The following is a 10,942-nucleotide window of genomic DNA, read 5'->3' as shown; positions in this document are numbered from 1 at the left end:
CAGTCTGAGTCCCATAACCTCCCAGTGGCCCAACTCTGTTCTTGGTTACACTCTAAGATAGAGTCCTATCTCCTCTCCCTGCCATCCCCCACCTGTGTGCCAGTGGACTGTGTCTCTCACAAACCCTAGGCAGCCTTGACTACTAGCTCCTGGACATACTGGTGCTCCTGGAAAGAAATTTCCCCTGAGTCTTGCAGCCTAAGAGCCTCTTGGGCAGGAGGTAAGAGAGAAACTGAGAAGAGGAGAAATGTGAGCTAAATACCTAGAGAAGAGGATGTGACTTTGTCTCCTATGTCTAAATTAGGAATATGAATCTGGTTTTTCCACACAAAAAAATTAGGGATCACAGCTGGCTCTGTTCCTGATGCATCCTCTAAACCCAATTCCATCTCCTTGCTCCCTGGCTCTATTATCAGCTCTCCCATCCTCCTGGTCACAGAAATCACAAACCTCAGACACGCAACTCTGGTCAACACATGGTATACGCATGCATTGGATCCCCCAGCCCTGGGCTTTCTGCTTCCAGATACTTGCACAGCCCTGAAAATGAGGGCCTCCTTAGAGTTTGCATCCTAGGTGCCTCACTTGCCTCACCCTAGTCCTGGCCCTGCCCCAGCGCATTTGTCCCGTCAGTGACCAGATTAACATATTGATAGCCTCTCCTGCTGCTGGAGTCAGGGCTGGACCATGCTGCCTCTTCCCCGGGAAGTGCCCTCCCCTCCTCTTGGGGCCAGCTCTCTAGAGCTTGTATTCCAAGTTCTCAGTGTGGCTGTGAGAGTTTCTGTGCACAGGGCAGGAGGTGCTCTTGATATGTGTCCCGTGGCGTGGCTCATGTGAGCTAGACACAGCTGGACTGGGCCTTGGAGCTCCCAGAAGGGAGCTTCTGAAAAGTGAGGCCTTTTAGGGACTTCTCAGGAGCCAGGTTGGGGGAATCTAGATTTACTGGTGAACCTAGGCCTGTAGCTCTGGCCAGAGGGGCTAGGATGAAAAAAGTGAGGAGGAGGTGTGGGTGTGGCGTGACACAGCGACCCTGGGGATGGTGTTTGGGTCAGTGGGGAGCCTGAGAAAGGCCAGGATGTGGATTGTGGATGAGCTGGTATGGCACTGAGCCTGAAATGGTCAAAATTATCCAACCTGAGGTCCCCAGTGCCTGGGAAGGTTATCCTCTTGAGTGTCTGTGTGAATGTGAAGAGGAAGCAGAGGCCTGCTTATACGGACGTGGAGGCCGGGTCTGAAGAATGGATGTGGACACCAAAGTCCTGACCCTTGGCCAGGACAGGAAAATTGATCTGTGAGAGACCCTCCTCTAGTTCATACCCTTGGTGACCCTGGGAGGGGTGGGGGGTTTAAAGATCCCAGTCTGATAGAATCTGGAGAGTAGGGGGCTTGGGAGTTAACAGGAAGGTTTCTGGCCACTGTGAGCTTTGGCTCAAGAAGAGGTGCAGCAGCTGCCTTCTGTTAGTGCCTACTGTGGATTCCCCAGTTAGAATTAAAGTGAAAGTGAAATAGAGAGTGGTGGGCAGTACTTTCCCAGAAGGATTTCACTGCATCCTGCCTTTCCCAGAACCAGCTTGGACAGTGGAGTGAGCATTGCCTCTCTATGACTAGGTAAGTTCCTGGTCCCTCTTGGGTCTCAGTTTCTCTATACCTAATGAAGAGGTGTGTTTGGATTAGATAACCGTCATACTATTAATGGTAATAAGAGCTAGGGTGGGGGAAGATTGTCACTAGATGATCTCCCAGCTTTGTTTCTAAGTGCTGAAAGGGCCTATGCTAGATGCCTGTTCTCTAGGAGTTATCAATTGGGATGGAAGGACAGTATCAAACTATAGAGGGGCTGTGGAGTTGAAACGAAAGAGCACCACACACATGTCTGGGATCTAGGTGAGCTTCTGAGAAAATGTGGGAGAAGTAGGTCATCATTCTCTCCTCCCCCAACTTTCCCCAGAGAGGAGGAAGTGGTCACAGATATATAGAGCCAGGCTCACCAGTTCCTGACACATGCATCATGACCATGAGACAGAACTGGACACCAGGTGGGGCATGGGGCTATGCATGGGCAGGTGGGGTGGGGTCTGTGAACAGAACGGAGCAGTGTGGCTAACCCTGAGCCTTCACCCCCAGGTGGACTCCACCACCTATCCAGATGCTATGGCTCTGTCTCTGTTCCAAAGCTGTTCTGTGCTCCATTTAAAAGGGCTAAGGGGTGGGGGCTGAGGGGCCCTTCTACTCCCTCTGATTCCCTGGCCAGAGCCCAGGAAGATCTGGGCTGGAGTTACATCCTTAATCAGGCAGCAACTCCAACTCTAGTCAAGGTGGGAGCCAGGATGCATTACCAGGCAGCTGCTGACTTCTGTGACTCTCCTTTCCTCAGATCCCAGTCCACTGTGGGTCCTGTTCCTGTGTGCCCACATCGTCACTCTCCTGACAAGAGCCACACCTCTACCTCAGCCCATCACAGCTGCCACTGCCTCAGCTGGGAATGCCAAGGACCCCTGCCCCTTCCAGCCCCCAGTGCTCCCAGCAGCTAAGTGGTGCCCAGCATTGGAGGTGACCTGGCCAGAAGTGGAAGTGCCATTGAGTAAGGAGCAATTATGATGGGGGTCCAGGAGGGCACAGGGGTCAGAGGGCAGGGTATGGGCACAGAGGGTTGAAGAGTTGGGTTGACTCCTGAGTGCCCCTCTCTTGGTGCCACCTTATGCCAGGTACCGCCAGCCAGGCCAGCTTGGCCAAGTGCTCACCATTCTTCCTCCACAACCCAGCAGCGTGCATGGGTGTGGGCTCAGGGCTCAGCTCCCAAGATACCCCTTATCAAAAGCAACAGAGAGAGCTCAGAAGGAATGGTCAGAGGATCTCCAGGAGCCTTGATCACAATTTACTATATAGCCCAGCCCCTCCTCCCGGATTCTGCTTGTCCTCTGGTCCTCAGAGGGGCAGCAGCCTGCTAGAGCTGCCTCCTTGGCCTGGGCTCCTGCAGTAACAGAGGTGGGCACCAGAAAAGGTCCTCCTGAGGAAACAGGCTCAGAAGAGGAGTCAGCACATGAGCCAAGGACTCTTCCCCACAGTTCCCATGCTCAGACCCAGGGCCTGTCTTGTGGACAATTGCACTTCCCTTTTAACGGACTTTCCTGCCTAATGATGTACACAGCAGTACTCCAGGTTCCTGATTCTGGGGACTGCGGGGAGGTGGCAGGGTGGGCAGGGCAGAGCCTGGCAGAGGGGAGGGCCTGCTGTATGGAAGGGCTAACAGCTGTATGTGTCCCTAGATGGAACGCTGACCTTGTCCTGTACTGCCTGCAGCCGCTTCCCCTACTTCAGTATTCTCTACTGGCTAGGCAATGGTTCCTTCATCGAGCACCTCCCAGGCCGGCTGTGGGAAGGCAACACCAGGTGAGGGTTGCAGCAGTTACACTGGCCGGCGGGAGGGAGGTCTCCTTCTGTGGCTCTCTCATGACCTTTCCCTCCCCTCTGCGCCAGCCGGGAGCATGGGAGCACAAGCACCCGATTGTGGAGGGCCTTGGTGCTGGAGAAGCTGAGCCCCACCTTGCGCAGCACCAACTTCTCCTGTGTGTTCGTGGACCCTGAACAAGTTGTCCAGCATCACATCATCCTGGCCCAGCTCTGGGTAAGGAACCTGAGGGAAGGCCTCCAGGGACAGGAGCTCTGCTTCTGTGTGTGGAGGAAAGGGTGGGCTCTGCCAGAGCAGCCTCCAAGCTAATGCCCACCATTCCCCAAGGTCAGCTTGAGGTGGAGACAAAAAGGAACTTAGGAGCCGGGCATGGGAGGCATCGCCTGGAGGAAGGTGACAAGAGATGTCCCTCCATTCCTTGGCTCTGATCCTTGTCTGCCTTTATATCCCCAGGCTGGGCTGAAGACAGTCTTGCCCCCCACTCAAGCCCCACCCTCCAGCCAAAGCCCAGGGCCAGCAACAGCACCACCTTGACCAGAGCCTGAGAACTACCTACCTGGAATGTGAACGGTCTCTGCGCACAGGCTGTGCAGGCGAGCAGCTCATCCTCCCTGACCACTCCCTGCTGTCCCCTCCTCCTCTGCTTTAGTTCTCCCCTCGCACCAATTCAGACTCCCTTCAGATGAGACTAGAAAATCACTACTGTTTCCTTAATGCTTCCTCCTCCTGCACCTTTGCTCATTTGGTCCCCTCTTCCTCACCATCTCAGCAGGTGAATTCTGCAGCCTGGCTGAAACGCCACCTCTTCAGAGAAGTCCACACTCTGCACTGACTGACTTCATGTTGTTTTCTTTTCTTTTCACTCTAATGGACTATACCAGGGAAAGGAAGAGGGCAGTGACTACTTCCGATCCATAACTGTATCTGTCATACCTAGCAGGGCCCACAATGGGTCCTCATAAAGTACTGTTCAGTGGAAGCGTTTTGACATCTGCTCAGTCATTTAGGCCTCAGTTCACTCACAGGAACTATGCCTGTCCCAGGAGAGAGTTATGGGAAGAGAGGGACTGCCATTGGCAAGCTAAAGACAAAACCAGACTCAGGGGAACACAGGCCAGAAATCGAGTATGGGAAGCTCCTGGAGAAAATGTGTTCCCAAGAGGAAGGAATGGATGAAAGAAGGGAAGTGTCTGGAAGACTCCGCAGGGACAAAGGTAGGTACTGAAGAGCCCAGAGATCCCTCTTTTTCTCACACAGATCAAGGCAGCTCACTACTCAAGGGAGAAAAATAGACTTTATTTACAAGTAATAACATTTAGAAAAGATCCATCCCTGGCCCTTAAAAACCTTCCCATCACTCCAAATTCCATCCCAGTGCAAGTCTGGGGAAGGTGGGGTGTGGTCTGTTGCTGAAGTTCCCCCCCCCACCCACAAAGACACAGAGCCCATCTATCCTAGAAAAGAGCATCCTCTGGGCACCTATGCCCTTGGATGGATGGGAGCACCTGGGTGTGGGTGCTCCCACCTGGCCATGCCCAGTCCTGGACTTCAAGAGCAAGGGTCCCTGCTAGGCCCAGCCACCAGGAGAAGCAGGAAGCAGGGCCTGCTCCTCCAATGGTCCCTTCTAGATCCAGAGGCTGAGTTCAGGAAGACTGCCTGGGCCCGAGGACCCAGCCACTCAAAGCCAGCCTCAAATCTGGCTGTGATGAAGTGACTTTGCTCTAAGAAAAAATCAGGAGGCAAGGTAGAGCACCCACACTGTCCAAGTTCCAGGCCTCCTGGGCCAGCTCTGAGAAGGTGTCTAGAGAAGATGCTGAAGGTCCAGGCGCCAAGGTACAGGCAGGCATCACTGTCTCTAGGGGTTTGGCCACCATTGGCCTGGGAGCTGAGAGAAGGCACTGAGAGGGACAGTAGAGGAGAAGGACCAGGCGAGGTCAGCCACAGGGACACAGGTGGGGCCACTCACTGGTACCAGCCCTTTAGTGCTTTGCCTGAAAGAGACAGACACACAGTCACGGTGCCAGATATTATTCATGATGCCAGCCTGCTTCCTGCTCCCACACACACCTGGGAGGGATCCCCTGCTTTGTGAGCCCTGGACACATCTAGCTCTGGGTTACCAGTTGCTGGCTGTGCCTAAGAAGCTCTGGGTGTTCTCAGTGGGAATAGGGACATCTATCTCTTCTCTTCAAGAATGAACCGCTAACTAGGACAGGGGACACCTTCTCTTAACCCCCTCCCAACCTCCAGTGGCCTAGCTTAGCCCTACCTTGGATGCCACCCTATGGGCTGGTCTGGGGGAGGTGCCCATACTCTCATCAGATTCCCTCCCCACTCCCAGCCAGTGCCTCCACCTTGCCCTTGGCCCGAGGGATGGCAGTGGCAGCAGTGAAGGCAGCACCAGTGGCAGTGCTGGCTGTGGTGGTAGCAATGCGTGGAGAGCGGCGGGTTCCACTGCGGGTGTTGGGGGAGGCCTTGGATGGGGCCTTCTTTGAGGCCCCCCGCCGCCGAAGGCTGTTCCCCAGCTTCTTGGGCGTGTTGAGGATGCTGAAGGCCATTGACTGGCGCCGGTCAGCCTGTGGGGGAGGGTCTGTCAGACTGGAAAATCCACCGCTGCATTCCCAGGCCAGCCTGCTGCCCCAGTAGGGCCTCCCCTCAGCCCCCTTTACCCCCAGGCTAACCTGCTTAACAACAGCTGGAGCCACTTTCTTCTGGGCCTCACTAATGCTCTGTTTACGCCCTTCGTGTCGGTCCCGGGGAGTCATGGGGCGTGGGAAACAGCTGGTGGCCTTCTTTGACTACGAGGAAGAACACAGGCAGACAGTGGCAAGACAACACATCCCAAGCCAAGTGAACCTTGCAAGTCATCTTGTCCAACCTGCTCCCCTCCCCACCTCTGAGCCAGAGGCCTCCTTTCCCACCAGTCCCCATCCATGCATTAGGCCCTTGGATAGAAGGCTGCTCTTAAATCCACTTTTCAAACTTGGTGAGCTGGGCCTGACCTGGGCACAGTGCTAGGTAGAACAAAGCACAGGAGCCAAAGTCGCCTACCTCGGGGGTGTCAGGGCCCTGGTGGGGCTCTGAGGAGACCCGTTTGCGCTGCTGCCGGGTGGTGATGCCAGTGCCTTCAGCTATCTGGGTTGGCTGCATGCTGGCTCGGCGCAGGGTCTCCTGGGGGTCTCCGGTTTTCATCTCCTCATCCGTGATGGTGCCCAGGCTCAGGGAAGGCTGCCCGGGGTGGAAGAAGCAGTCAGCAGACCCCAGTTATATGGAGGAGGAACAAGAACTGGGGCTTCCCCAGAACTCTCTCCACTTGCCTGGAGCAGCTGGATCCTTCCTACCTCACAAGGCCCCCGCCTTCCAGTTCTCTTCCCAACCTACAACCTGGACAAATGGCCCCACGAAGAGCAGTCCCAAGCAGACTCCTCTCAGCTCTTGCCCACCCACAGTGACATCACCCTCAGCTCCCCACTGCTGGCTCTTCCATCTGGAAGCATGAGAAAGTCACCCTCCTCAGCAGGTGGCACTAGGGTGGGAGGCCCAGCACAGTGACCCTAGGGCTCACCCTGGACTCCAGAGGATAGCAGGTCTTCAAGTGTGGGGGGCATACTCGGTTGCGCTGCTGCAACTCTGCAATGCGGTTCCAATCATCCAGCTGCTCAGGCTCATCCTGGCAAGTGCCCATGTAGAAGCTGTTCCTTCCTGTGGAGGGCAGGGAAGTTGCAGCAAATGGGGCTAGAGTCAGCAGGTTGCCCACTGGCCCTGACGTCTCACCAGCCTCCCACCAACCCCATGGGCTTCAAGTCCAGTACACCAGAGTCCGGCTGTGATGCAGGTACAGGAGTGGAGCACATGGTCCACCTCTACCATGGGGGCTTGCCCACTGCTGTCTCCCTGGGGAGATAAGAGGTCACATGCAAAGACTGACTACATCTTATTTATCTGCTAAGGCTTGGTGACCAAGAGAAACTAATTAAGGGCCTGGAATTGATACCCAGTGGGTCCCTGGAGCCCAAAGGGCAAGAGCCTCCAAGAAGAGTCTGGCCAGCCTGGCCCTTTCAGCAGCCCATCACCCCCCAAGAAGGGGCCTGGATGACTCCCAGCGCAGAAGTGTCACTGTCCTGCTGGGAATCCTAGGCCCCTTATGTGAGCATCCGTGGTTCATTCTGGCTGAGATTACTACAGCACAGCCCCTAGATGGACAGGCAAGGCCCTGAGACTGCAGGGAGGAGGAGCACATAGTGCTGATGCTGGCGCTGGAAGGTAGCAAGAAGTCCAGCCTTGGATTTGTAAAAGCTTGCTTCTTCCCTATGCCAGGATCCACTTCCAGTCTAATTTTGGGGTGTGGTAATTCCCTGCAGTCTTCTCACCTGGAGGGGCCCCACTGGATACCCCAGCCTGGGAGCGACGAGCAGAGCTGCGAGTGGTAGGCCGGTAGCCAGGAAGGCTGAGCAGAGCTGAGTTGCCATCATCGGGAGAGCCTAGGCGGGCCAGGGACTGGGTAGAGGAGGTGGCTCGCAGGCTGGCCTGGGAAGCAGGTGCAGACTGCGTGCTGTAGAAAGATGAATTGGCGCTGTCTGGCTCCTCCACATCTAGCTTCTGGAAGAGAGAATGAATCTGCTGCAGTGGAATGGGACTGGACACTATGAGAAAGTCTCCCATTGCCCTCCTGAAGCCCCCACATCCCAGGACATGTCTGCACGTGTCCCACACTGTTTTGCAAGGGTCCTTAGCTTGCACACCTTCAAGAAATGGGCCTTGTTGCCAGAAGCCCTCACAAAGTGCTGAGGTTGTTGAGATACTTTTGTATCCACTTTTTCATTGTCTATTAACGATACTTTGAAGGAGGGAAGGCAGAGTGTTCTGAGCCTATTTTAGAGGTGAGATACAAAGAAATGAAGTGACTAGCCCCCAATCATATAGCTAAGAAAGTGGCAGAGCTGGGGCTGGAACCTGTCTCCTGAGCTATACAGTCACGCTCATTCCACAGCCTCTGCTGTCCCTCAGAGTAAGCTTCCCAAGGCCCCAACCATCTTCTATAACTTCTCCAGCTTCTTGGTAGCAGAGGGCAGCCCACACATAGAGGTCCTCCCTGCTGCACCAGAGATACCTCTCTTCTCCCCAACCTCCTCCTTGAGATGTGGAAGCAAGAGCCCACAGCCTGGTAAGCAGGCCACTGGGGGGTACTGGGAGGCCCAGGATGCGTTGCAACTTCCTGTATTCTCTCCCTTCAGCCTGCACAGGTTCAGTGCTACACATGGAGGGGACGCTAGCCTTAAGAGTCAGGAGACAGGGATGGAATTTCGGCCCTGCCCTTTTCTACAGAGGAGGTCCTAAGCAAGTCACTGCCCTTCTCAAGATCTCAGCTTTCTTATATGGACTGCTACTGACTGAGGACCCCTTGAGAGGAAGTGAGCATTACTGGCCTGCAGCCTCACTCCCAATAGCCTGACCTTGGTCATGGTGATGTTGATGATTTGCGTGGTGCGCCGACGAGCAGAGCGGGTCTTACGGCCCGAGTCCAGGAAGACGTCCCCCAGGGAGTCCAGGCTGCTCTCCAGGGGAGCCTGACCCCGAGCAGGGATGGGGGTGAAGTAGAGACTCTCCAGGGATTCTACCTTGGGGGGCAAGCGCTGGGAGATGGGTGAGGCTGGCTCTCCAGGGACGCTGGTGCCATCTGGTTGGGTACGAGGCAGCTTGCTGTGGAAAGGAAACCTGCTGAGGTGCGGTTCCTGGGGCTAGAAGACATTTTGTCCATCCCTTTATTCCAAAGTGACCATTTCCTACATTTATTATGAGCAGATGAGCTTAAGCTCCCTATCTTTCTGATTTTTCAGAGGCATCCAGGACAGCCCTTGACCTAGGCCCTCCTTTCAGTCTACTTCCATGGCTTCTACTACCTCCAAAATGGCAATTCCCAGATCTCTGCCGTGGCCCAGACCCTGCTCTCCAGACAAAGATATCCAATCTCCCCAGGCATCCCTGCATGCCCTCAGCTACTCCACAATGAACATCTCCCAAATGAAGCCCATTTGTCTGTTCTTCCCCTGCATCTCCACCCAGGTCCCCAAGCCATGAACCCGGGTACAATCCTACCTCCATCCCTGTCCTACTAAGCCAAAGCACCATGCCTCCTGAACAGCTGTCCTAACCCCACCCTCTCCCTGCTTATGTCCTTCCTTGGTCCACCTCACCTCCTCTCACCTAGACTTATGGTGTCTGAGAGAGGCAACAGAGTGGTGGCAAGCAAGGACTTGAGCCAGGCTGCCCAGGTTCAAACCCCAGCTCCACCACTGTGGGACTTTGGGCAAGTGATTGCCCCTCTGTGCCTCAATTTCATCTGTTGAAGGAGATATAATAGAACCCACCTCAGAGGGTTGTTGGGGGATAAATGAATTAGTTGCAACTGTTACAGCAGTGTCTGGCACATAGTAAGTGCAACATACATGTTTATTTAATAAAAGCAATAAATGTGTTTCTAGTCCTAATTTCTACACTGGCTGTCAGAATAATCTTTCCAAGATGCAAATCTAACCATGTACTCCTCAGTTTCAAAACATTCTGAGGTTCCTTGATGCCTTTAGGATCATGTCTAAACACCAGCCTCCAAGGGGACCTTGAGCCTTCCCAAACCTCACATTCCTGCCCAGCCAGGCTTTTTCCTCAGTCTTTGCTTGTGCAGTCTCCTCTGTCCACCTGGTGTACACACCTAAAGATTCTTTCAAGATCCAGCAGGAGCGACAGCCACCACAAAGCCTTTCCTGACCTCTTGCTTTTTTTTTTATTCCCACTGTGCCCTAAACAAACATCTGGCATAACACCTGTAATACTTTTTCTGTATTCCTCTCCTCTAAGAATAAACTTCCAGAGGGCAAAGGAACCACATCTTAGTTATCTCACTAGCCTCACTGCCCAGGATATAGCCTAATAAAGAGTAGGCCCTCAGTGAACAACAGACTCAGGGAGGAAAGGTGCCTCCTGACCTGGTGATACTGAGTGGAGTCCCCTCCTCACAGCTCAGATCCAAGCTGTCAATACTCGAGTCCAGCTGGGGCTTAGCCTGGGGCTCACGGCTTTTTAAGGCATCTGTTGCCACCTGGAATTTGCCCAAATCTCGAAGCTGCTGGTCTGCATGGGCAACCTGAGAAGGAGAGGGCCATGAGGATTATAAAAAAAGGCCTAAGGCGGGAGTGGCCAAGGACAGGAGGGCACAGGGGTCCAACAGGACAGGGATGAGGCAAATCTCTCCAGCCAGTCTTACCTGTGCCTCCAGGCTGCGCACCTGGGCAGTAAGGTGGCGGCAGGTCTGTTCAGCCTCTTTGGTCTTCAGCCCAGCCTGCTGCAGCTCATGGCCCAGCTGTTCAGCTTCAGCCCTCAGCTCCTTGTTTTCCTTTTGCAGCTGCTCCAAGCCCCGCAGCTGCTCCTGTAGCTCTTGGTTCTGCTGCTTCTTGGCATCGTAATGGGTCTTGGCTTTCTCCATCTGTGTAGGCAGACGGAGGTGGGGTGGGGTAGGGTGGGGGGTGGGAGCGGATG

At 54.6% G+C, this 10,942-nt stretch overlaps 2 protein-coding genes across 11 annotated transcripts in view; one reads left to right on the top strand and one right to left on the bottom strand.

Annotated features, from left to right (window-relative positions):
* The window catches only part of LOC103585879 (RING finger protein 121), an 80,216-nt gene extending 70,315 nt beyond the window's left edge, over window positions 1-9,901 (top strand). For 3 of the 5 annotated variants that reach the window (XM_008566973.1, XM_008566974.1, XM_008566977.1), the window contains 7 exons: window positions 1,949-2,036; window positions 2,375-2,581; window positions 3,267-3,390; window positions 3,478-3,625; window positions 3,863-4,623; window positions 8,644-8,820; window positions 9,247-9,901. In XM_008566973.1, coding sequence (XP_008565195.1) covers window positions 1,949-2,036; window positions 2,375-2,581; window positions 3,267-3,390; window positions 3,478-3,625; window positions 3,863-3,943 — 648 coding nt within the window. In that variant the 3' untranslated portion in view covers window positions 3,944-4,623; window positions 8,644-8,820; window positions 9,247-9,901. Of the gene's footprint in view, window positions 1-738; window positions 1,609-1,948; window positions 2,037-2,374; window positions 2,582-3,266; window positions 3,391-3,477; window positions 3,626-3,862; window positions 4,624-8,643; window positions 8,821-9,246 lie in introns of those variants that run through there. The other 2 variants (XM_008566972.1, XM_008566978.1) reach the window with 2 other exon arrangements.
* Window positions 4,685-10,942, bottom strand: part of NUMA1 (nuclear mitotic apparatus protein 1) — a 46,454-nt gene continuing 40,196 nt past the window's right edge. For 5 of the 6 annotated variants that reach the window (XM_008566983.1, XM_008566979.1, XM_008566984.1 and 2 more), the window contains 9 exons: window positions 10,671-10,889; window positions 10,393-10,550; window positions 8,863-9,109; window positions 7,780-8,008; window positions 6,975-7,111; window positions 6,461-6,637; window positions 6,091-6,207; window positions 5,764-5,985; window positions 4,685-5,400 (listed from right to left, as the gene is read on the bottom strand). In XM_008566983.1, coding sequence (XP_008565205.1) covers window positions 5,389-5,400; window positions 5,764-5,985; window positions 6,091-6,207; window positions 6,461-6,637; window positions 6,975-7,111; window positions 7,780-8,008; window positions 8,863-9,109; window positions 10,393-10,550; window positions 10,671-10,889 — 1,518 coding nt within the window. In that variant the 3' untranslated portion in view covers window positions 4,685-5,388. The remainder of the gene's footprint in view (window positions 5,401-5,763; window positions 5,986-6,090; window positions 6,208-6,460; window positions 6,638-6,974; window positions 7,112-7,779; window positions 8,009-8,862; window positions 9,110-10,392; window positions 10,551-10,670; window positions 10,890-10,942) is intronic. The other variant, XM_008566985.1, reaches the window with a different exon arrangement.

Source organism: Galeopterus variegatus, unplaced genomic scaffold (genome assembly GCF_000696425.1).
Source record: "Galeopterus variegatus unplaced genomic scaffold, G_variegatus-3.0.2 Scaffold283, whole genome shotgun sequence".
NCBI classification, from domain to species: Eukaryota; Metazoa; Chordata; class Mammalia; order Dermoptera; family Cynocephalidae; genus Galeopterus; species Galeopterus variegatus.
Note: the sequence above shows the minus strand (reverse complement) of the source record. Positions and strands in the feature narration are given on the sequence as shown.